At 38.7% G+C, this 25,284-nt stretch overlaps 1 protein-coding gene across 4 annotated transcripts in view; it reads right to left on the reverse strand.

Annotated features, from left to right (window-relative positions):
- Nucleotides 1-19,049, reverse strand: part of CSNK1A1 (casein kinase 1 alpha 1) — a 48,002-nt gene extending 28,953 nt beyond the window's left edge. For 2 of the 4 annotated variants that reach the window (XM_063292420.1, XM_063292419.1), the window contains exons 1-2: nt 18,432-19,049; nt 17,548-17,654 (exon numbers count right to left, since the gene is read on the reverse strand). In XM_063292420.1, the coding sequence (XP_063148490.1) occupies nt 17,548-17,654; nt 18,432-18,554 (230 nt within the window). In that variant the 5' untranslated portion in view covers nt 18,555-19,049. The remainder of the gene's footprint in view (nt 1-17,547; nt 17,655-18,431) is intronic. The other 2 variants (XM_063292418.1, XM_063292421.1) reach the window with 2 other exon arrangements.
- Nucleotides 19,050-25,284: the final 6,235 nt, after the last annotated feature.

The following is a 25,284-nucleotide window of genomic DNA, read 5'->3' on the forward strand; positions in this document are numbered from 1 at the left end:
AGCCAATGTAAAAGTAAGCAACAAGATATTTTGTAGTCAGGAGGCTAGTTTATTACCATGAAAAGCAACAATATATGTATAATGACATAAATAATGCCTTTAGATGTACATCCCAAGATCTTCAGTTATTTTTGTGTTCCTTCAATGATTACTAGACCAGGAAAATTACAGAGTTCTGTAACACTAACATTTGCTGCAACTAAGTCATGATGTGGGACCACTTACAAAGAAAAGGAACAACTACACATTTAAACCTGTAGGAACAAACGGTTAAGATTAGGGGAAAAAACAAGTCTTATATCTGTGATGATGTCACACAGAAAATGGAGTAGAGCTGCTCTCTATTATCCTACAAGGCAGATAAAGAACCCAGGGTGGAAACTGCAATGAAGCAGTGAAAATCCATGACATATTGAATATTCTTCCTATCATCAAGAAGTATTGTCAAGAAAAAACAAAACAAACTGACTTAGGAGCTGATGAGTTCTCCTTTGCTGCAGAATAGGCAGATCTCTTGGAAATCCTATAGCCACATCTTGCACTGTAAATCATATACTGAATATAAAATCTGATTCAATATCCCCAAAATCCTTTCCCACTTTATATTTCCATGTATTCACTCAAGTCCATCATTAAATATTATGCCACAGAAATAGCTTAAAATCAATAATCGGACTGTATGCTTTGATCATCATCAAAAATCCCTTTAAATATGAAAAAGATTTAGCCATAAATGACCAGGCTCAAATTATTGTATTTTGGACACATTTCACAAAAACCTAGCTTTCTTGGGAAGTCTACAATGCTGCGAAAGATGGAAGGAGAGAGAAAAAGAGGATGCCCAGCAGCAAGGTGGATGGGCTCAGATACAGTGGTAATAGGTGAACCGTTGGAAGATCTGAAGAACCAGGCTGGAGACAGACTATCCTGGAGAAAATTCATCTATGTGGTCACTAAGAGGTGACATTGATTTGATGGCACATAATCCATCAAAAACTTAAGTGGTTTTTATTCACCTCCTCTTATGTAACTGGGTTTTTAAAAATTCAGCCTTAAAAATGTGGTTAAGGGCAGAAAAACATCTTTCTCACAAAATAGACCCTGGATCTGCCAACCTTTTGACAACAGCCCTTCACATGCTGTTGTACAGTCCTCAAGCTGATGGAAGCTGTGTACTACTATTATAAGCAGTCAAGGAACAGCAATGCAAGGGCAATTAAAATGAGTAAGAAAGCAATTCAATCACACAATTAATAGGGTCAGATTTCTGATCTGTGGCAAGATCCCCACAATTATTTTCATATGCCTAGACAACAACCTCTAGCATTGGCTGTCACGCCTTTAAAAAAAATCCTATGGCAGTCAGCACAGTTCCACTTAAGTAGCACTATATGGAAGCGTAAGCAGTTTTCTGAGAAATGGGGTAATTATTATGCATTATGATAAATATGGAGGTACATATATACATATATATCCATCATACACATCCCTTTGGAGTAAAAAACATTATGCAGAGCACAGAAATAGTAAGCCAAATCAATTAGAGGCATGAAATTAAAAAATAAGAAAAGGGAACATAATTAAAACCAACACAATTCATTATGCCTCTCCATACTTTTCTATCCTTACTAATTATTCTTGCTTCCACTATACCCATACATCACTTCACAGAAATAAAAATGGACTCTAAATTATCTGTATCTACATATCTCGGCATGCCACTGCCAACCTGACTGGAATATAATGGAGGCAAAAATGCAATTTTTTTTTAAATGTGGAAAATTTCCCCTAATGGACCTTCCCTTTAATAGGAAAAAAAATGCAAACTTTGGGAAACCTTTATAAATCTTAAAATCTTAAATCTTAAAATAAATATTTTCTCATTTAGAATGAGTGGAGTATTTTAAAATACTATTTTAACTATGGTTTTGCTTCCCCAAAATGTTTTCAAATAACCATGAATAAATAGTATTAGTCAACTCAGTTTGCACTGTAAACGTGCACAGCCCAAAAATCTTTTCAAACTAATTCAAGTCCCCTCCTTTTCTGTATACATTGTGGAACAGAAATGAATACTACAAATGGTAGTCCCCAAGAAAGAATGGATGAAAAAAAAGTAATCAATGCTATGAAAATGCTGAAAAATGGTGAAGGCACAATGTAAATGGTATAACTGGAGAAATGTTAAAGTATGGATGTAATTTGCTTTTAGAGTACAGAACCCGTGCAGCTTGTTTCACATGTGTGCATCTGTGCCTGATAAATCAAAGAATGAGTTATTGTTCCCATACAAAAAGGAAAAGTAGCAAGAGTGGCAAAGGTAGAAAAAATTCAATAGGATTAGTTTGTTTAGCATGCCTAGGAAGGTATTTGGCAAGATTCTGATTGAAAGGGTATAAGAAATAGCAATGAACATAACTTGTGAAGTGCAGTAAGGCTTCATATCGGGCATACATTTGCTCTTCAGCAGGTCACTGAGAAATTTATAAATGCAAGATAGTTTGTACATTTTTTGATTTGAAGAAGGCATATAATAAACTGAATATATAATTTTGTGCGAAAATGGGATTGAAGATTGTTTGTTGAATGCTATAAAAGCAGCTCACTATGGAAGCACGCATAAATGGAATGCTTAGCAAATGGTTCAAAAGACTGGTTGTTTAATGCAGTGTCTCTCAACCTTTTTTCACCCATGGCCCCTCATGGCCTTGTTTTTTTCCTGTGTGCCCCCCACCCCTCTGTCCAGGTTCCATTACCAGTGAAAAAGACTGCCACTTAAACACCTTTTGCTGTGTAATACCCTTTGCTTTTCTGTGGCCCTCACAGCACATACCGTGGCTCCTGTTACACGTTTTTCTTCTGTGGCCCCCTTGAAATATCCTAGGGTGCCCAGGGGGCAACATGGCTCCCAGTTGGGAACCACTGCTTTAATGTATTTATTTGCGTAAAGGATAGTATATTGGCTGGTAAAATGAGTAAGTGTGCAGTTTTGTATGCAGATGATGCCATATCATTGGCTGATAACCCAAATTATCTGTAGCAAATGTTGTATAGATTGTGTGATACAATGGACAGCAAGAATCTGAAAATTAATATATCAAAGGCCAAGGTAATTGTGTTTAACGAGGAAGTGAACGATTACAAGTTACACATATATGGGGAAAACCTAGAGGAAGTAAATGAATTTACATACCTTGGTGCAATGTTTACTAAAGATTAGAAAATTGATGAAATTTTAAGACATGCACATGCTGATAGAAAGGTAAGGGGCAGCATGTGATTTGTTGCAAGGAATGAATATTAGTCAAAACAAACAAAAATGGCTTTGGCTCACTCTGTGACATGGAAATGAGAATGGGGTATATAGGAGAAAAATAAAATAAACTGAGTACATAGGAATTGGCAATTCAAAAAAACGTGTGGTAGAACAGAAAGTTAAGAATGAATTGGTGATGGATTAATGTAGACTGCAGACAAAGTGAGTGACCGCGATGAAAGTAGTATGTTGAGGTGATTTGGTCATAGAGAATGAATGAGAATCAAATCGCAAAAAAATATATGAAGGAAACTCAATTGGTTGAAAGAAAGGTTGAGAGACTGAGAAAGCTGTGGCTGGGTGGGGTCGATGAGATTCCCCCCCCCACCAAATAGAGGTGAGTGATTTAAAGAAGAAAAGACAATGTACAAAGCACTGCATGGAAGTGGTGGAAACCAAGAAGATTGTAGGGATTAGAAAGAATGGAGAGATATAATATACGTTACTTTTAGTTATGTTTCCTTTTTTCTTATTAGGCTCCTTTAATTTCTTTTTGCTTACTGTTTTTTATTTCTTTTCTGTGCTCTGGATAACACTGTTTATCAGCATGAGCAAGTATGTGTCTGTATGTAACTAATGTAATTAATCTGTGTTTGGAATACACACTTAAAAAATAATAAGCAAATATGTGAGATAGAAAAATGGTTTCCGTTTGCCTCAACTTCCACTTTTCTGAAGCTCATGAAAATAAAGTAATTTCAGAATCAAAACTACTGACCTTTCATAGCTTTTAATTAAAAAAACATTTAGATAGTATCTAAGGATATATTATCTAAGTACCACATAGTTATGCAGCTGGGTTTGTTCAATTAATACTCAACTATCTATATGCAGTGAAGATGCGCCTTGAAGAATTCAGTATTAGTACAAAGCTTAACTCAATATCCAGGTTTACTAATAGTTTTCCAAAACCCTGATGTAAACTACAGCAAAGAATACATTCTCTACCCAGTGGCTATAGAGCAGTGTCAGACAAACCTCTGATTATGATAGATGCTCACATTATAATCTTATCTCCACAAAAGCTTTTGTACTATTCCTTCTCTTGAGATAAAGTTGACAATGTGAAATACAAAGGGCCTGCCAATACTACCAGGTTTTTTACACATGTAGTTAGGTATCAAGAGGTAACTGCTCTTTTGGCCAACGGACACCCTTAAAATTTCAATAAAGCTGGCACCATTACAACATAGTTACCACTGGGAGTGCTCATGAAGAAAATAGAAACTGTCTATTTCACAAAAATAGAAAACAGTAAACAAAAAAAGCAAAGGCAAAGAAGTTGCCCAAGAGACAGATTGTCAGTCCCCAGTTCTCCCTTCTTTAATGCTATAAATTCCCAGCACACAAAATCATTAATTTCTCTCAAGAGTTTTAAACTGCACTAAACTTTCCCCATCTATCACTAGAATTTCTCATTGCCCTCCATAACACAGTTACCCTGTGCATTTTCCCAAACTGATCTCCCCAACCTAACAGTCTCCCCTGCATTTTTACCCCAAGATATTCCCTGTACCAGACAACAACAATGAAAACTGCTCCTTTTTTCTTTTTTTGTATATGGGGAAGGGGAATAAAGAGAGTGTCAATGTAACAGAATCTTTTCCCAACCAGCCATTTCTTCTTCCTAGGAACATCTCCAGATTCAATCAGGGCTCCAAACTAATTCAGAAGAATAAATTTAACAAGTCACTTAGAAGCCAATATATCACTGTGTATAACTCTGTTACCTCACTGAGCATAAAACAAAATAACTTCACTTGAAATGTTCTGTTGGAGATTTCAAGTGCTCCAATGGAACAAAGCTCGAAGTATTTGGAGTGTTCCACTGTACAGAACAAGAAGCCTTTAAAAGAAGCCTTTGCTCCTTTTGGCCAACAGCCATACAAATAGGTAGAATGGTTGCCTATGCTGATTGCTTCTCATCCCAGCTTATAAGTAGTACAGCACATTGCAGTAGTCAATATGGGAGATAACAAGGGCATGAGTGACTGTTCGAAGGACTTCCCGATCCAGGAAGGGGTGTAACTGGTGCACAACATGGAGCTGAGCAAAGGCCCTTTTGGCCATGGCTGCCACCTGCAGTGGCAGATTAACTGAAGTTAAGGATAAATAGCAAATTTTGAGTGTTTTAATCATACAAACTATGAGAAGTGTTCTACCTGTCAAGTGTGAAAAGCAGAAGGGACAGGTGGGATTGAAACATGAGACTGTTAACAATGGAGACACAATACAGTGTTGCTTTAACTTTAGATCATAATGGCTAGTTGAATTGTATCTTACGGTACTAACAGGATTTGCTGCTGGTTTGGCTGAATTGTTATGGATTATCACTGAGAAATCCCAGAAAATGGATGAAATGGGGGGAAGCAAATGCTGTTCTATGAAGAAATGTGGATTTGACCCAGAGAAGGGGGACAGAAATGCTGAACTGTTGCAGAAAAGATATTTGAGTGCTGGGAAAGTAGAAAGCATGAGAAACCATGAGTTATAGCCAGTGCAGTGGCTATACTGCAAGGGATGGGGGAGAAAGAACCTCAGGTCAGGCACAGGGGAATATGTACTGACTGCAATGGCGACCATGTGACTGAGGGATGCTGCGAAGGTCATAAATTGGACGTGAAGTTATTTTTTTCAGCACCGTCATAACTTTGAACATTTACTGAACAAGTGGTCAGTAACCGAGGTCTACCCATAGGAGCTTAGTGACTTAGTCAATCATGTGATCTCAGACAGCAGCTCTCAGTTTACAAGGTTCTGGAAAGCCCTCTTCTACTTGTTGAATACTCGTATTTGTCATCATCTCATCACCCATAATCAAATGGGTAGAGAAGACTAACACTACATTGGAACATTTTTTTTCCATTGTTATATTTCCTATGTTGAACAGGATATTGACCTGATTTGTTTTTACTTGAATTTGGATACAACTACTCTCTGTATTGTTTGTACAGCATGTCTTCCTCTCAAGCAGTTTATAGCTATAATCCCCAGTGTTTGCTCTCTGAAACTCCTGCCTCTGCAGTATCTCAAGTCTCTGATTCCTTCCCCCAACAAATGTATTAATTTTACAAGTATAATAAAAGAAAAACATGGAATGAAAAGAAATTTTTTTTGCAGACATTATAAAATTAAAAGGTTTCAAAATGCCATGTATACATGTACTTATATTATGCAATAGGTAACAACTGTATTAACAGAAAGCTCATTATAAATGATAAACCAAGATAAATAAACTGTAGTACTTTCTACCTGATCGAGAAAACTTGGCAAATTTAACAGATCATGAGAAAATATAATCCGATGAGAGAAAAGTTTGAATGTGGTATGAACCCACTTATAAGATCATGATCCAAAAATGGTGACTATATAATATTATATTCTGTATCAGATTTGTTTTTAAAATATATAGTTTTGACGTTGAATGCATACTCCCACAACTTAGTTTGCCATTCTTCTACAGAAGGAATTGCTTTTAATTTCTACTGATAAGCACAGAGAATTCTAGCTGTGGTTATTATGTCCAAAATCAATTAAGTATACTTTGTCGGAATATGAGGCTCAGTAATATTTAATTAAATAACAGCAGGCTGACCTCTAAAATTTGTTCCATTCTATCGTAAATCATTTTCCAGAATTGTCGGGCTTTACAATATTGCCACCAAATATGAAAAAAGATCCAAGCTAATTATTGTATTCCCAACCAGTTTTAGAGAATGAATTGCCATTTTTGGCAATCAATGCTGGGGCAATACATCATAAACTGAACATCTTATACCAATTTTCTCTAGTATACTGACTATAAACGAGCCACTGATTTTCCAAAAGAGAGAAGCAGCACAGCTCCTCTTAAAAGAAGAGTTAGATTTGGCCAAGGCTGCTTACAAATACATAACTGGTAATTGCTGTGAGGGATTTGGTGTGGCATTCCATTAAGTTTTTATCTTCTATCCATTCATCCCAGACACTAGACTCAAAGTTTATTGGCCGCTTCCTTGTCATAGGTCAGTTCAACCCAGTGGTCTTCCATTTGTAATCGCCCATGTCGTGAGTAAGGATGGCGAGCAGGGGGCTCCCATCCAGACTGTCAAGCGCATGCGTAGCACTGAGGAATTGGTCAGCCATTCAAAGAGACACAGATCGGGACCGCCTTAACCCTTGGGGTTTATATGTCTGGGTTTTCCCCACGCTTCTTCAGTTTGTTAGGATTCCTGTTAAGTACTAGCAATAAATATTAGAGACCAGTTCCTTGTCTCAGTGTGTTTCCTGGCTGTTAGGACAGCCCACCTCAATCAAGGTATACCGAGTTTTTCACCATTCTGCCCTTGTGCAGGAAGGACCTCCCTGTCCTTTATGTTTAGTACCTTTCCCTTCCCCACAAGTTCTTATAAATGGGGAAGGGGAATACAAGATAGTGTTTATTTTGGATCTTAAATGCAGGAAAGGGAGGCCTGGATATTTGATTCCCTGGGCAGGTTACCCCAAGATGGAATGATTCTGGGAGATGGCATAGGACAATCACACACAACTTTTCTGCCAGTTTCACCCAAAATACTGATGCAAGCCATGCCTATCTGAACTGCCCCTGAACCCACTAACTCCTTGTTTCTTGTTACTTTACTCTCTCCACAATTTAGAGAGGGGGCACATACAAGCTTCATCTAAATTTTCCATACCATATTCAGACTTGTCCATTGACCTTGATGAGCTGCTGGGCCCATTGTTGTGCACAAGATGGGGGAGGTAATGTGAAAGAACGTGAGTTTGACTTACAGAAGGAGGGAAATGCTGAATCAATATAGAAAATATGTATGAGTCCTGGGAAAGTAGAAAGTGTGAGAAACTCAAAACTTTGCCTTAATTGGGTTAGGTATAAGTTGAAGTAGAGAGGCTTTCACAATTCTGTTATAATACCCTAATCACATTGCAGTACATTCCAACGCTCGTGGCAACTCCAGTTTCCTGAACTTGCCTTCTTCAAAGAGTTAACATGTCCCAATCTTCAAAAAGGTAAAAAAAGAATATCCAAGGAATTACATTCTGACCTTAATACCCAGGAAGAATCTAGAGATCTTGGAAATCCATCTCTAAGCACCACAAAAACAATGATATAACTTCCAGAAATCAGCATGGATTTGTTTTGCCAGATTAACCATATGGCATTTTTTATCAGATAAATTCCTTAGAAGACTGTGGAAATGCTGCAGCTATTTTGATTCCAGCAAAGCATCTGAATAAAGCATGCTATAACACTCTGATTAGCAGGCTAGTTAAGTGTAGCTAATGGGCTGACAACTAAGTGAATACATAGCTGACACAAAATTGGATCCTAAGAATGCTAATCAATGATTCCTTATTAAACTGGAGGGAGATCTCATACAGACTGCCACAACACAGAGTTTGGGGCCTGTAAGCTTCAACATGTTGATTTATGACTTAAAGGATTGCAGTGAACACAAAACTGGGAATGATAGTTAGAAGGCAGAAATAAAATTCAAATGTATCTGGATATACAGAAACAGACCAACAAAAGCAGAATAAAATTTGTTAGACAGAAATGCAAAGTTATGGGAAACATGCCTAAGATGTGGGATACATAGCTTAATAATAGTAATTTTTTAAAAAGATATTGGAGTAGTAACTGACTGAAAACTGAAGTGACAGGATGTGGCTACAGAAAAAGCAAATGCAATCTTAGGATGCATTCAACCGGACTGATAGTCCTACTCTATTCTGTATTGGTCAGGCTCCACACTGAGTAGTGTGTCTAGTTCTGGGTATCCTAGTGAAGGAGGATTCAGAGAAACTGGAAGAAGCTAGGAGAACAGCAATGGTGATTATCAAGGAACCAGAAACTAAGTGCTATAAAGAGAAATGGAAGGAACAGGGAATATCTAGTTGTTAAGAAAAAAGTAGCTAAAACCTGTTCTCTATCATCCAAAACTGCAGGAAAATAAATTTAAGTTACATGAAAGCAAATTATATTTGAATGTTACGACATGTTTCCTAACGGTAACAGTAATTCAAAAACAGTACCAATAAACCAGGGAGGTGGTAGTTGCACTTTCAATGGATGTGCAAGCAAATGCTCGACTGTGATTTCTTGAGGTGGGGATGCTTCAATTTGCACTCTTGCATGAAGGCTGGATTCAACCATTTTAATGGGCCTTTCCTGCTCTATGATTCTGTGCTTTCTGGGAATGGACACATTCAGGTTTTGCATGCAGCTAGCAGAGGACTGGATAAGAGGAAAATCTGTGCTGGTCTGACAGTTTAATATTTAATTAATGGCTGAATCCCAATGTGTAAGCAGAATGGATACTTCTACGTATATATCCAAATCTGCTCCAAAACTGATCTGAGACTATGCTGGAAAAGAATGGAGAGTTACAAGAAAGCATAGTTGTCTAAGATCGGATTTTTTTTTTTTTGGTGCCTTCAAGTCAGTGTTGATTCCTGGCGATTGCTTGGACTAGTCCCTGCAGTTTTCTTGGCAAGCTTTTTCAGAAGTGGTTGGACATCGCCTCCTTCCCAGGGCTGAGAGAGTGTGACTGTTCCAAGGTCACCCAGCTGGCTTTGTGCCTCAGGCGGCACTCGAACTCAGGGTCTCCTGGTTTCTAGCCTGATGCCTTAACCACTACACCACATTGGCTCTCTCTAGTCTTGCCTAAGACTGGTTTTAGTTCATATAAAATCCCATAACAGTAACTCTCTCAATATGATAATCTCGCTGGCAGAAGGGGTAGAGGTTAATAACCATGCTATATGAAATAAATATAGAAAAGGTAATTAATTTACCAATACACAATCTCTTTATTCAAGTAATGATATGAACAAATAGTAAGTTCCCACAGATGTAGTTCATCTACCTTGTTTCAGTGGTCCATTTATGGTTGTGTGGATGGAAACGATGCAGAAGACATACATAGTAATGTACGTCAAAGCTTGAGAAACTGCCCCAGCATCAACTTTAATACATTCCAACATCTTCAGAAGCATACAAGATGGCAGGAATGACAGCATCTGGGATGACTTTCTTTCTGTAACATGTGATCCCAGTGCTGAATGAAGAAGTGCCAGGTCAGCAGACTCCAGCAGCCCTACTCTTATTTTCTCAACTGAGCAATCAACTCCAATGCAATGTCCATATGTAATGCTGAGAGTAGGATCATAGACACATTTGAGAAAACAGGCTGGTTGCAACAACCCAACCTGGCATTTAAGATTAAGGATTTAAAACAGGATCTGTACTAACAAGATCATTTTCTCTCCTATGCTAGGAGAGGGCCTCTTTGCCTTCTGCCAGGGCCTTGTGGTGTGTGAGAAGCACTACTGTGACTATCTTTTTGGCCAAGAACATTCCAAAGGCTGCTATCATGAAGGCTCAGATAGTGACAATAGCTACCCATCCTTCTTTTAATCACTTACAATTAAATATTTATATAAATAATAAAATATATATTGGGTAGCAGATTGTCCCTTATGCCAGCGGTACATAAACAAAAAGACAATTCTGGAAGCCTTAGGCATGAAAGCCAGTCACTTTGGGCCAGTCACACTCTCAGCCCAACTCACCTCACAGGGTTGTTGTTGTGGGGAAAATAGGAGGAGGAAAGAATATTAGGTATGTTCGCCACTTTGAGTTATTTATAGAAATAATAAAGGCAGGATAAAAATAAATAAAAATCAAGATCAAATTTACTTATTTCTAGTCATGTAAAGGATTGCCAGTTATGACAATTTTATTTCAGCTTTTTCCAATTTAAAACTTTCTTTACAGCCCAAATATTTAATCAAAATTATCATCAGACAATGGTAATAGGCTTTATTAATCTGTATAACAGACAAATGGACAATTCAACTATACTATATAGAGTCCCAACAAAAACAAAGTTAGAAACCACAACTCTACCTCTTCTCATCAGCATATATATCACAACTCATTTTTATTTAGGTATAAATGCATGTCATTGTCGCAAAATTATTAGTCACTAGGTAGTGGATGGATCTCTCTCACTTTTTGCCCAACTTAACACGCTTTGTTTACAAAATCAGTCAAAGCTTTCTGAAAGGTCACTTCCTCAAAAATGTACAATCTTGTTTTTAGATTTAAATCCCATGCTTTTCTTATCAGCTAAAATTGTAACAGTCTAATCAAGAAATATGCATTTGACATTTATCTGTACAACAACATTTCACCTGTGTTTCACTGTGAGAGTACTTAATAAAATGAAAAGGTAAACTTTCCTTATTAAGTATGCATTCTCAATTCTCTTGGCTAATTAACTCCTAGCGTACGCATGTCTATTCAGTCCTTTTGGCAACAATATGAAATTGGTTTGCTAATGTCATCTTTTGGGGGAGGGACTGACTTCTCAGTTTAGCCTACAGCACTAGTATTTCCCCTCTCCAAGTTGCTGGTCCCTAAGATAGGGCGAAAACAATTTTCAAAGCTTCAGAATAATAGTTCATGAAAAACAAAGATTTCAGAAAAGCTTTCATAGATACGAGTTCATGTGTTGTTTTCTGAATTCTAGTTTCTGACAAACATACAAGATGCACCAAGTTATTCTGTGCTAAACAGGGATCAGAACATTAAGATCTGCAACAAAATTTTGCACCATGGAGAGAAGTTCTATTCAGAGTTCCAGCTAGCCATTCCAGGATGTTTCCATCTATATCCCATCCACTCTATTTTTCATTCCCCATGTGCCAACTCTGACATCCTGGGGTCATCAAGAATGCTCAATTCTCATTAACTTAACTGACAAATGTTCTGATAGAAAATGTTGGTTAGAAAGCAATGACAATGCAGTTCCATCCTGATATTGTCACAGAGTTTATTTCAGTAACTGCAGTCAAATGAACTCTTTTATTCACAATTCATATGTGGAAGGAATCACATGTGGTACAATTTAGGGCTGGAAATGGTATTTTCAGGCTTTCACTGGAATACAGCTTTAGACAATATACTTTGATTGTATTGTTCATAAACAAGTTTGCAATTTGCCAATTATGATGCATAACATTTGGGAAAAACTGTCAATGCTAGAGAACAGATCTCTGCTGTTTCATTTTTCTATATACAAGTAACTGACAATGCAAAATTATTAGTATCACTTAAGGAGAAAATTTTTGCTATTCTATCTTCAGTGTACTCTCTTCAATAAAGTTATCACTTTCAACCCAAGCAAAAATAAATGCTTGCCTATCTGTATTCTAATTACAGCTGTGTAAAGCCCTCCAAATCATCTTACAAAAATGAATGAAAAGCAATAGTCAAAACACAGAACTAGCAAATAGAACTAGAAACTAACCAATGATGGTTAAAAAATATTTTCAGAAGTTAGTATAACAATGATTTATGCATATTCATCCAATAATTACCTACATACTTAACCACAAATTATTGATTTTCAAGCTATCCACATGGATAAGCTTAGAATCTCAAGAAAATTTTACATTTGGTACACAAGGAAAACAGTATAATTTCATATGGATGTTATTTACACTAAGCCAGATTGTCTGTTGTACAGCCCACAGAAACTACACTCTGAGTTTCCAAGTATACCAATAAACCATAGTTTGTTTTCATTTTCCTCCATCTAGGCTTCTAACTTCATCTTACCATAGTAGCCTCTGGAAGCAGAATAGCAAACAACACTGCTTGTCAGTAGAAACTTAATAGCAAATCAAAGCACTATGTATGCCAGCTAACTGAAACAATGCCTTGTCAATTTGGACATTACACCAAATCACAGTAAGTTTTTCTTTCTCCATGCCTGAACTGAATAATCATGACTTGATTCACATGTCTGAAAAAGGTAAGATTTCTTTAGCAATAAAAGGTAAAGGTAAAGGTTTCCCTTGACGTAAAGTCCAGTCGAATCCGACTCTAGGGGGCGGTGCTCATCTCCGTTTCTAAGCCTTGGAGCCGGCGTTGTCATAGACACTTCCGGGTCATGTGGCCAGCATGACGACTCGGAACGCCGTTACCTTCCCGCCGAAGCGGTACCTATTGATCTACTCACATTTGCATGTTTTCGAACTGCTAGGTGAGCAGGAGCTGGGATTAACAACGGGAGCTCACCCCGCCGCGCGGTTTCGAACCGCCGACCTTCCGATCGACAGCTCAGCGGTTTAACCCGCAGCGCCACCGCGTCCCTTCTTTAGCAATAGTTTATTAAATAAACCAGAGTGGCTGAGTTCTAACATCATGCTATATCACAAACCAAGTTTTATAAACCACAATTTTATATTAACCAACACTTTCACAAAAAATTGCTTTATCTTGTAAAGTGTAAATCCACTCAGTAAATTTAACTTACATTAATTCAAGAAGCATTTAGAACACAGACAAAATGATACAATATTCAAATTTAGTCTTGGGTAACTCAATGCTATGCATCCCTCTAAGCAATTGAATACTCTCAGGTTATCACGACATAAACGTTAAAGCAAAATCTCACCTGCATTTAAGCAAGACTAGACAAAAACACTATCTTTACAAACAATCACGTTCGCCCAGAGTTGTTTGTTGAGATGGGCGGCGAAGAAAAGCGATAAATAAATAAATATCTCATCCTTACTGATCAGTTGAAGTTATCTGACAAAACAAAGCTGGTACTAGTCCCTCTTTTGGGGGGAGATGGGTGGTGGCAAAATTTGAAAAATAAATAAATAGTACTAGTTTAAGTACCATGTTTATCAAGCCATCGCATAACTGTCCAGGGTCCCTTTTCATGGGAGATGGGTAGTGATAATAAATTTGAAAAATAAATAAAATAAATAAAAATATTTTGATTCTTTCAGCCATATGAAATAATAGGAACACAGAAAAAGTCTCCAGCTCCCTTCTTTTCACCTCAGGATCACAAGGATACAGCAGTAGTTCAGTTGAATGCTATCAGCAAGCCAGCTTGCAGAAAAATTGGCAGAGAAAATGTTTTAACAAATTTTTGAAAACTCCCATTATGGAAATATTTGTTTCATCCTCCTCCAATGCTGTCTTCCAGGAATTCAAGGACAAGTGCATCTTCCTTTTGCCTTTGAAAAATGCTTAAGGAAAGGAATGTAAAAAGAAATTATCAGTCTCCCTTTCTTTAAAAACAAAAACACCACAGACTTTACTCTGAGAGCCAATAGTGGTTCTATAGTGGTTAAGATCTGGCTTAGGAATGGAGATCCAAATTCTAGTCCTCCCTTAGGCACAAAAGCCAGCTGGGTGACCTTGGACCTGTCACTCTCTCTAGTTCCCAAACAGCACCAGCTTCGTGACAAGCTGGCTGAAAAACAAACCCTTCATCAACTCATGCATTGATGGCTTTGCTGTGTGATCAAACACAGAGCAACCAAGCAGACCCTGCAACGAAGCAGGACAAATATTAAAAAAACAACCACAATCATTACAGACCTTAATCTCCCACATATCCCTTTTCAAATTAATTATCTCCTCCAAGGCAGGAGGAAATTCGTGCAGAAAATGAAGGCTACTCCAGTAACACAAATTGGGTTTGTTTCAAAATAAACCCCATCTTAATCTAAACTGTGTAAACCTAAACCATACCCCCAAGTTCAGAAACATTCTTCCACCCCACTATTTAAAGGTTCACCTGCAGATTACCTTTTACTTCCCAGCACCTGGCAAGCTGATAAAAACGAACAAAAACAACTGCAGTTTCTACCTGGTAGAACCAGAACATTAGAGGGAGGGAGGGAACTGCTGGCTGGCAAAGAAGCCCCACCCTGAGAAACACATACACAAAAAAACCCCTACTCTGCCTGGTTGCCAGCATTTGCATCTTAAAAGTAATTGCACTTATATCCTCAGAAGCACTCAAAAAATAAATACAAAAATCACAAAAATTGTATAGACATACTTGCTGAGCAAAGGAACTCTTGTTTTGATGCTTTAATGGCTGAAGGGGACAGAACAATAGCAAGCTGTCAAATCCACAAGTTTGAATATCCCCTTATAGCAAAATGCACTGCTTACTAAATCAATACTGCACAAGAGCATAAACAGAATGCACAGCACATCAATCCACCTAGCAAGCTAATCAGCATAGTATTTTGCATTTTTAAAAACATCTGAAGTCACCACACATAGTTTCAAGAGACTATAGAGTGCAATAGTGAAGATAAAAGATCAGCAAGCCAATCAACCAGAGCTTCCCTTTCTGCTTTTTAAAATGCTTTTATAAACAAAAACTATGTTTTTGAGCCTATGTTCAAGCAGCGATGCAAATCAGTGGGCCAATCAAACCTATATTATACTAATACTTTTTGCATTTACATTCCACCTGCTCTTCTAAAGATTATGCATGTGACAAAGGTACATGAAGTCCAACTTCCCTACAGGAATCTTTACCCCCCCAAAAGCAGTGGTTTAATTTCTAGGCAGTTGGAGGAATGGGTTCCTTAAAATGCCTGTTGCTGTTCCAAAACTTCAACTCCAGATCACCCTGCCCTAAGCCAACAGTAACATGGGCACAACAGGTCCTTCTGATCTACCAACCTAGTAAGGAAAATTCAAAGTATAACACTCTATTCTAAAAGGCAAGACATCTTCCACTGAAAACAGCCATGTTTTGGTTTGTATTTGAACCAAAACTTAGTGAACATGTGTTTTGTTTTGAGTCTAAACTGTTTTGTGCATCCTTTCTCAAAAATAATGTTTTGTCCCATAAAATGTATCTATTAATGAAGACTGTCATGAAAAGTATTAAATTAACCAAAGCATATTTTGTATATGATATAGAGTGTGTACTCTAATTCATTCATTTTTACTTATATAAGCACTTAGATGTCAATTGCCTTAAATTATGTACAACGCATAAAAAATTCAAGATATCTAAATGGCTTAAATGCCTCTGCGACATTTCTTGCAAACTTTGTACTGCAACTCCAAACTGATTTTTAAGCAAAATCACCCAACTGTAGATGATTATAATTATACCTAACATAGGACAGGCCTGAACAGAGTACTTTATCAAAGCTAAAAACAAAAGACAGAACAGAAAAATGTTACACAATACACAATTTTATCATCCTAATTAAGTAGTGTAATTACATCTGGGATAAGGAAGGGAGTAGTTGCTTCATGTAAATGTGTCATCAAATATTCCCATATTCATTCTGTAAAGGACACAGCTTTATGTCATAATACTTCCTTGCAGTTTATGAATTTCACAATTATACAGCCTCCTCTCACGGCAAAGACATCAACATTTCCTATCCCGGTAGTTTAAAATGACAAAAGTTATTTATATGTAGAAAAGTAATTCTGAGTAACTGTAAGTAGCAACTTCAAAAAAAATCAAGTTTTGCCAGCACAATCAAAAGCTTAGGTATAAATGGCAGATAACACAGTGCAATATCTATAAGAGAAACAGAAAAGCTCTTCCACAAAGGATTTTAAAAAGTAAATTTGCAGTTTCTTTAACAATCTACATACTTCCATGTTGTAATTTAATACTAGCAATATTCAATACTAAACCCCAAACATTTCTTTTCAGATATCTATGGCACAGATCAACAGTTGTTGTAAAACTTTCAGATGCTATAAAGTGTTTTTATATGTAAAGATTCCTTAAATCTTCAATGCATTTCCTCTCTTGTCTAGATACTAAATTCTTCCCATTTCCAAAATCAAGCATTCAAATATACCTCACAATAAAATTCTAGAAAAGTGTTGATTTCCAAAGGGGGGGGGGGGAAGAAAGCAGCTGCTTCAACAAGAGAGTATAATTAGTTCAGTGATGTACATGTTCTCAGTAACAGAAAGGGGCTTCCACGTATTTCCTCTCCCTGGTACTCACAAGCCCATTTTTTTTTCTGAATATCACATTAATATTAGAAGGGAATAGAAAGAAATAGCATGCCCTACTTCTCAGGAACGTTAAAGTACTGACATCCGCCATTTTCTGAGCAAAGGAGGAAGACATGTTGGAACAAAAACACAAAAGAGAGCAGCCATTTCCATTGGTACATCCCAGGAGTTGCCAGCTACCCCTTGTATTTCAGAGAATGGTCAGAGAATGCCCCTGAAACTTAGGGTGGGGGGTATGAAGCAGCCAAAAGAAAAGGAGCCCTCAACTTCTTTTATAGATGTAGTTTATCACAACACTCAGTAACATATAACACTTCCTCTAATGCAGAACAAAATAAACTGATCCTTTGAGAGAAAAGTGATAGTAAATATTCTACCTGCCTAAAGCTATAGTTCTTACCTTATGTGAGGGATGCCAACTCCCCCTTGCAGAATCTTGTATAGTTTGCTTTCATATAACAGCTGGGGATGCCTGGCCTTCTGTGACTCTAACTTCACAGCTACTTCCTACAGTGGAAAAGGAGACATGGGTCAACAGTCCTACTGATTAAGAGGGCTACATCTCCCTGCTTCACAAAAACTGAGGATAGGGAAAATTATTTATATCATCCTCAGGATTAGCAACCTCTGTGAACATATTCTACACAATGATAATAATTGTACAGAAATCCATTCTTGAAAAGAATGCTATCAGGCACCTAAAGTTACTCTGCAATATTTTAAAATCATGTCCTATCAGTGTGACTACATAAAAAAGAGTGCAATCTTTCTACAAGAGTATTTTTATACTGGTTCCCGGAAAAAATGAAAGCGCCTATACAGTGCTAGTATACATCACTACACAAAATGTGGACATTTTATGTGAAAGGGGGCATTTCCCAATCCTTTGAATGAAACACTGCAATCCCACATCCACACTTAGTTTTTTATCCTCTGCCCACATAATTTAAGTTCCTATTTGGCAGATGTACCCACATTTGCTTTAAACGTTGACAAAATGCAAAATTAAATCACGGGAATGAAGTCCGACGGCACTCTCCGAGCATACTCAGCCTAATTAGAGAGGACGATGACCAGACCTCAAAAGTGCAACCTGGGATAACTCTACGAGAGCCCCCATTTGGAGAGGAACAGCTCCCCCCACCCTTCCCACGCAACGGACACCCGGCCGGATCCAGCGCGCACGTGAGAGCCCGTTTGAGTGAACGCGACCTCTATCTACTGGCGAGACAGCGGACATCGAAGGAGGGAAAAGGAAAGGCCCGGGCACCCGCCGGCCCTTACCTCCCCATTGGTGATATTGATGGCCAAGTATATGTCCCCGAAGGAGCCCGAACCAATCTTCCGCACCAGCTTGTATTTGTTCCCGACAATGAACTCGGCCTTGGAGCCGCTGCTGCTTGCCATGGCGACAGAGGGGGTGGGGGAGGGGGGTTATTCCCAAGCTGAGAGCCTGCGAGTTCTTCTTCGGGGAGCTCCTGCTCGACCACGGCCAGGGACGGGGCAGGGGAGGGCGAAGAGGGGAGGGCTTTGGTCTCGGCGGCTTTGCTCGCGCTAGGCCTCTCTGGATAGTGGACGTCCCACGCACTTTCCCGGCTGTCAGCGCGCTTTTCCCTTCTCAGGAACAGGCGCTTTCGGGGCAGGGGAGGGAGGGAAAAGAAAGCCCAAGCGAGTCCGTCCGTCCGCCGCCACCAACTGGCGCTTCACTCGGCCGCCGCCATCTTGTCTGTCTGTCGCTCGCTCGCTTTCTTTCTCGCTGCCGATATCCAGGACACAAAATGCCTCCAGCCCGCGACCGACGCTTCTTCACCGCGCTGAGTACTCTGGGAAACTGGGGAGAACACCAGCCTGCGCATGCGTCTCCCAAAGGGAGGAAAAGAGGACAAGCAGGAAGTGTGCGTGATCTTAACGCCTTGGCAGGGCGAGGCTGGTTCAAAACATGCGCGTGCGCAAAAGGCGGCGAACTTACTCTTTGAAGAGGAGAAACCCCGCCCTCTGTGACAGGGAATTAGAATTACGCAGTTACCATCGTTCCACATATGCAAAAAAGGTTTGTTACTGTATCATTCAAGTACAAAAAGGGCGGCTATGCGCATGCGCTTTCCGAAGCAAAGGGGCTTTGGGAATCTGTCATAAGAATCGGGTGATTGTAGTATGCTGGTAAACTAGATTAGGTCAATTTGTGCCGTCAGTTATATAGTGTTTATATACTGCTCTCATACGTTCATCAACACTTTTTCTCAGGTAAAGGGGTATACAAAACTGTGACCCAGAAATGGGAGAACCACGCTATTTCATAGAGAAAGGAAAGAAACTTACTGTACGAATATTTTGTATTAATTCAGCAAAAATTAATCACTGCTCCTTCCCTGAGGTACAAGATGTGATCATTGTTTTCTATCCAAAACGAGGGGGTAAATGAATAATGGACTGAAATTTTCAAAAATAAATGGATGTTTATAGCATTGTTCGGATACTTCCATTATGATTCCTAGAATAATGCAATGATTATTTATTTATACATGTATATATAATTCTCCCTAAGATTTTATGTGGCTAGCAATAAAGTAAAACCATGAACAATAAAACATTAAAAATGAAGAGAATAAAACAAAGGCCTGTTGGAGATGCAATGATTTTGTCTCCTTTCCCAGAAAAGAACACCCCATCCTAACCTGGGGTGGAGCAAACTATTCCGAAAAAAGGGGGCTGCCCTCAAGGAGGCCTGTTTCCTGATTCCTTTCCCCTTAACATCTTGTGGGAGGGCATAGAGTGGAAGGATAGACCTGATCTGGGTAAGTCGGTCTGGAAGGTTATCATTCTGGATAAGGCATTTGGGTAGTCCTCTTTTAATGACCACAGTTGAGACCAGAATTTTAGTTATTAAATGAAGTGGCCATTAAGCAAATCTGACCTGATTTTACAACCTTTTTGCAGTGGTTATTAAGCGAATCACTGCAGTAATTAAGTGGGCTACATGGTCGTTAAGCAGATTATGCTGTTCCCCATTGATTTTGCTTGCCAGAAGCCAGCTGGAAAGACCGAAAATGCTGATCATGTGACCATGGGATGTTGTGACAGTCATAAATGTGAACTGGTTGCCAAGCGCCCAAATCGTGATTACATGACCACGGGGACGCTGCGACGGTCATAAGCGTGCGCACTGGTTGTAAGTCAGTTTTTTCAGCACCTCTTAAGTCTGAACCATCAATAAACGAATGGTCATTAAGTGAGGACTACCTGTACTGGAAGCAAGTTCAGGTGAGGAAGATGTGTGAAAGAGCATTGCTGTGGGTTTGCAGTGGCTGGGACTGGAAATGACTGTGTGACTAAGCCATGAATTGTTTAACTGTATAGAACGAGCATGGCTGGGCTTAGATAACACAAGCCACAGTTTGCAGCCATAATGGCTGGTTTTACACCACCCAGAATCCTTTGGGATTGGGGTGGGTTATAAGTATTATAAAACAAATACCCATGACAAAACCAAGAAGACTATATTATGCATATAGCATGCAGCAGGTAACGCAATGGGCAGAATCACTGAGGAAAGAATGCAGAGAAGAGCAACAAGGATGGTACAAAATCCTGTGAAGAACAGTTAAAAGGACTAAGTTTAGCTTAAGGAAGAGAAGGCTAAGGGGAGACATGATAGTGGTCTTCCAATACTTGAAGGGCTGCCACAGGGAAAGATAGACACAGACAGATGCTAGTACTCAACGAAAGATTTTCAAAGCAGTTCTACAGAGTAAAGCTAAGCAACAACAAAACAACAAAGACATCTTAATTCTAATGCTTTTATTTAATCATTGGTATTTCTGTGACACTATACTTCAAAGTGCTTGAAGTTATTATAGATTTATATTCCTTGCAGAGCTTATTGAGGTGATAGTATCAATGTACATTTTTTTTTCTTAACTTGTCCCATGTTATCAATATGCACACATGGCAAAAATAGCTGAAATACTTTTTGTATTTAGTTTTATTTTGTTTTGTTTTTCTTCTCAGTAAAACAAAATCTTACATTTGGGATGTGTCATTTACTCCAGTTTCAATTTACTTAATTCCTAATATTTGGTAACATGAATAGTGAGCATATTTTTTAAAATTTTAAGATGAAAGAATGGAGCTACCATATGTATAGCTGCAAAAATCTAGTCAACCTCTAGATGGCACCAAAGAAATAATGAAAACTCAGATTTTTGCAGCTCTGATAGGGTAGCTCAAGAAAGAGAATGTTTATCATCTTGAAAAATGAAATGGGAAATTATCCTTCTTTCTCCACAAGAAGATTCATTCTAGGACCTGAAGTCAGTTCCCAAATGTCTTCATTGCTCCAGGACTGGCTGTGATTCCTCTTCTACAACTCAGCCAATTATTTGAAACTGCTGGGAAAGTCATTTGTTTTTGAGATGCTGCAACTCTGGTGATTCCCTACTTTTGCTTACCCCACATTCTGCGCTAAAGCCATACTAACCAAATTTTCAAGGGGAAATACAGTTTGACAGCTTTTCAGCTCCCCCTCATAGGAATTGCTCAGATCGTTGTGCATATAGGTAAACAAATAAGCACAATATAAAGGAAGGGTTTGTATGGGCTGGAGTAGAGGTAATTTGCTTTTCTTTCTTTTAGCAGGGAATGGATGTGGTTTTGTTGCTGCTGTTGCAGAATCTGTGACAACTTGGGGCAGAACACTGATTTTAGTTCCCTGATAAGTCAGCGACAGTGAAGACCATCATAGATTTTCCTCAAAGTGCATTTGAGGAATTAAGGGGTGGAACCACCTTCATAGTCAAACTAGAGATGAATAGACATTTTGTATTAAGAGGTGCTGTCAACATACTTTTGCACCACAACGTAACCTATATCAAGCTATTCCAGTTTAACCTTTCAGATTGGACTTCCAATGATGTATCAGAAGAATGGAGATGAGAAAAGGTAGTACAAAATAGAAGAAAGAGGATAGTCATGTAGGATATTAGAAAAAAAACACATGCAGCATTGCTTTATGTAGAATTTTATTTTATTGTTAAATTCTTACCAGATTTATCTATTTAACAATCAGGGCAACCTGGCTGTAAAGAAAATACAAAACAGGAACAAAGCTATTAAAATCCTAATAAACAATCAGCAATTAAAGGCGTGGCAGAAAGATGTGTTTTGCCAACTACCTAAATGCTTGAAGAGTGGGGGCCATGTTTCCATGGTCTGGATGCCACATGGGAGGTCTTTTCCTATATAATAATAGATGAAACTATTGGGGTATGACCTCACAGGAAGGATTAGAACCACAGCAAAGCAGTGCCTCCAAAGATACCATGACTGATGGTATTGAAAGGTACTAAGCGGTCCAGGAGCACTACCAGGGTTGCATTCCATCATCCAATTTCCAGCATACAGCAGACCAAATCAGCCTCAGTACCATATCCCAGATGAAATCCCAATTGAAATGCATCCAGAAAATCAGTTCACTGCATTCCCAATCACCTTGCCACAAAATAGAATATTTGAGATTGGACTATAATTAGGTTTTCTGGATCAATGGATAGCTTTTTAAATAAAGGGTGTTGGGTTTTTATTTTATGACTAGTGGTATATAGGAATACATCCTGCACTCAAAGAGACATTGATCACCTCCCTTAACTATGGTATGGGTCAGTCTCAGCTGGGCTGATTTAATCAGCCAATAAGGCAAGGATCAAGTAAAATAGTAGCAGTCCTCATTTCTCCACACACCCTGTCTACCTGAAGCTCTACAAGTTGAAAGGAAGTCTCTTAAAATCTGACAGGCAGTTACCAAGCTTACTTCCTAAGGAGTCCAAATTAAGGTGAATCAGATCAACTTTGTGCACAAAGAATGACAAAAATTGCTTATAGTCAGTTTCCATCTGTTCCAGATTCCCTTCTCCCAGCATTTTGACAGAAAATAGACCCAGGGTGCTATAGTATCACTGGCCTGTTCTGTACAGGTGTAATGGAAACAGAAGAGTAGCCCTCTTTGCTACTCACCACAGAGTATGATCTCAAGCCAGCCTGAAGAAAGGAGTTATTCCATGTTCAAACCAATTCACTGTGAGAGTTCCTTCATTTGCATTCTAACCTTCTGCCCATCCATGTCCTCACTCTTATCTGCCTGGTAAACCAAGAAACTGATGATTGAGCTCTACTGGAAGGAAGAGGGTGGTTAGCAGTGATAGCACAAGTGACCAGTCCATTTCTACATTCCACAGATCAAGCAGAGCTTCAGGAGTATTAACAACAGATTAGAAGCTCCCCAAATGCATCAAAAAACTTCCAGATCTATCAGGCAACTAGGTTAATTAACTCATCACTTCTGCAGAGGTTTACTGCAATTGCAGTCTAAAACTGGCCAGAAAGCAATCTGGCCATGACAACAGAGAGCTCTTCCATCTCAGAACACCAACACAAGCCAGAATGCCAAATTCAGCAGATGTCTTGCTGCATCCATGGAGCCAGATAACAATTACTATAGATCTACAGTCATCACAGCAGATGGACTTTGGAACCACTCCTGATTCAACAACTTTGGTAAGGACAATGGAATCTCCCAGTTCAAGAGCTCTAGGGTCGTGAGAGATTACCCTGGCTAGCTAAGGAAAAGAGAGTGTTGTTTAGTGGGGTGGACAGTACACTAACAGAATCCATACCTGTTCTGGCCACCCAAATACAGCAACAACCACTCTACTTTGGCAGATTTGGGACAGAGCTTCTGGCCAGTGAGATGGAATTCCTATAAACCACAGCTGTACCACCTTCCTGACCCCCAGCCTTGGGCTGCTGCAACCCAGAGTATCCCAGTAGACAGGAAAATATTAACTTCCCCCTTCAGTCAAGTCTCTGTAATATATGCTAGGTCAAGGCTTTCATCCAGGATTAAAACCCGTGTAAGGGGATTTTACTAGCAACTGGCCTGGTGCTGAGGAGCACTTTTAAGTTGGATAGTCTAATATTGCTCTCATCTAGAATTCCTTGGTTAGACTGCAAACTGAGAGTAGGGGAGGCCAGCTACAAGCCAGCCCTTTTTTTTTTGTAAAGGTCAAGTTGCAGCCTCCTACCATATCTGCTCCCATTCATTACTGCTTTAATGTTTGCTCCTAGATCATTCCCCACACTTTTACCATGTCCTTAATACACCCCATACCACCAAGTAACAATTTAATGGAACCAGCAAAATAAGCAGATTCCTCATCTGTAAAGTCCACACCCTCTCTCATGGTGGCAAGTGGGATAACCCATCCTAAGGATCTCCCAAAGGGACAAACATCTTCTTTAGCAATTGATCCTCCTATCCCAAGGTGGCACTTGTTTTCTCCCAGGGAAACGGGTGATACAACTTCTCTTCCTGGGTAAATTTAGCAGTTTAATCCTGGAAACATTCTCGTAGCTTCTTTCTTCCAAATGGGTGCTGGAAAATATTATCCACATTTAAACACATTGATTTGAATTATAGATATGTCTAAATCTGCAAGAGTCAAGCAGACTCCCTTATCAGGAATAAAGAGGTGGGAAATATACAAATGTTGTTCTTTTCTATACATAAATTTGGAATATATGACATCTTTATTTCTTTGTATCCATGCTGACATTTATACCAACAAATGAGATGAATTGAACTTCTGCAGTTGTTTTTAACAACCTTTTCCAAACTTAGTTGTAAATAACATTGAAATCAATGTAATAATGCAGGGTTATGGATTGAGCTGAGCAAAGCATCCTATGAGTTCACACATTTTACAGTAAGGCTTCTGTCCTCTAGTAGGAATGCCTCAACAAAATAAACATTTTGTTTTATTTTACTAACTCATTATTTATCTATGCATATATTATAAGCAATGAAAATTATGTTCAATTCATCGTAGTGCCTTCTTTTTCCTCTCATTTACTGTGGTTCTAGATTAAGAAAAAAGACCTCCGGGTTTTGTTTCCTTGTCCTTCTGCTTTTCTCTGTCTTTCATAATACAAGAAAGAGGAAGCATCTGGTTAATGAAGCAATACATAATTGTACAATATAGTATACAGTAAGTGCAAGCAATTTGCATCAACCGCAAGTTTTAAAAAGCAATTGGCTTCAGTCTAGTTCTTGACCTGCATGAAAAATGCCCTGCTCAGTTGTAAC

Source organism: Candoia aspera, chromosome 2 (genome assembly GCF_035149785.1).
Source record: "Candoia aspera isolate rCanAsp1 chromosome 2, rCanAsp1.hap2, whole genome shotgun sequence".
NCBI classification, from domain to species: domain Eukaryota; kingdom Metazoa; phylum Chordata; class Lepidosauria; order Squamata; family Boidae; genus Candoia; species Candoia aspera.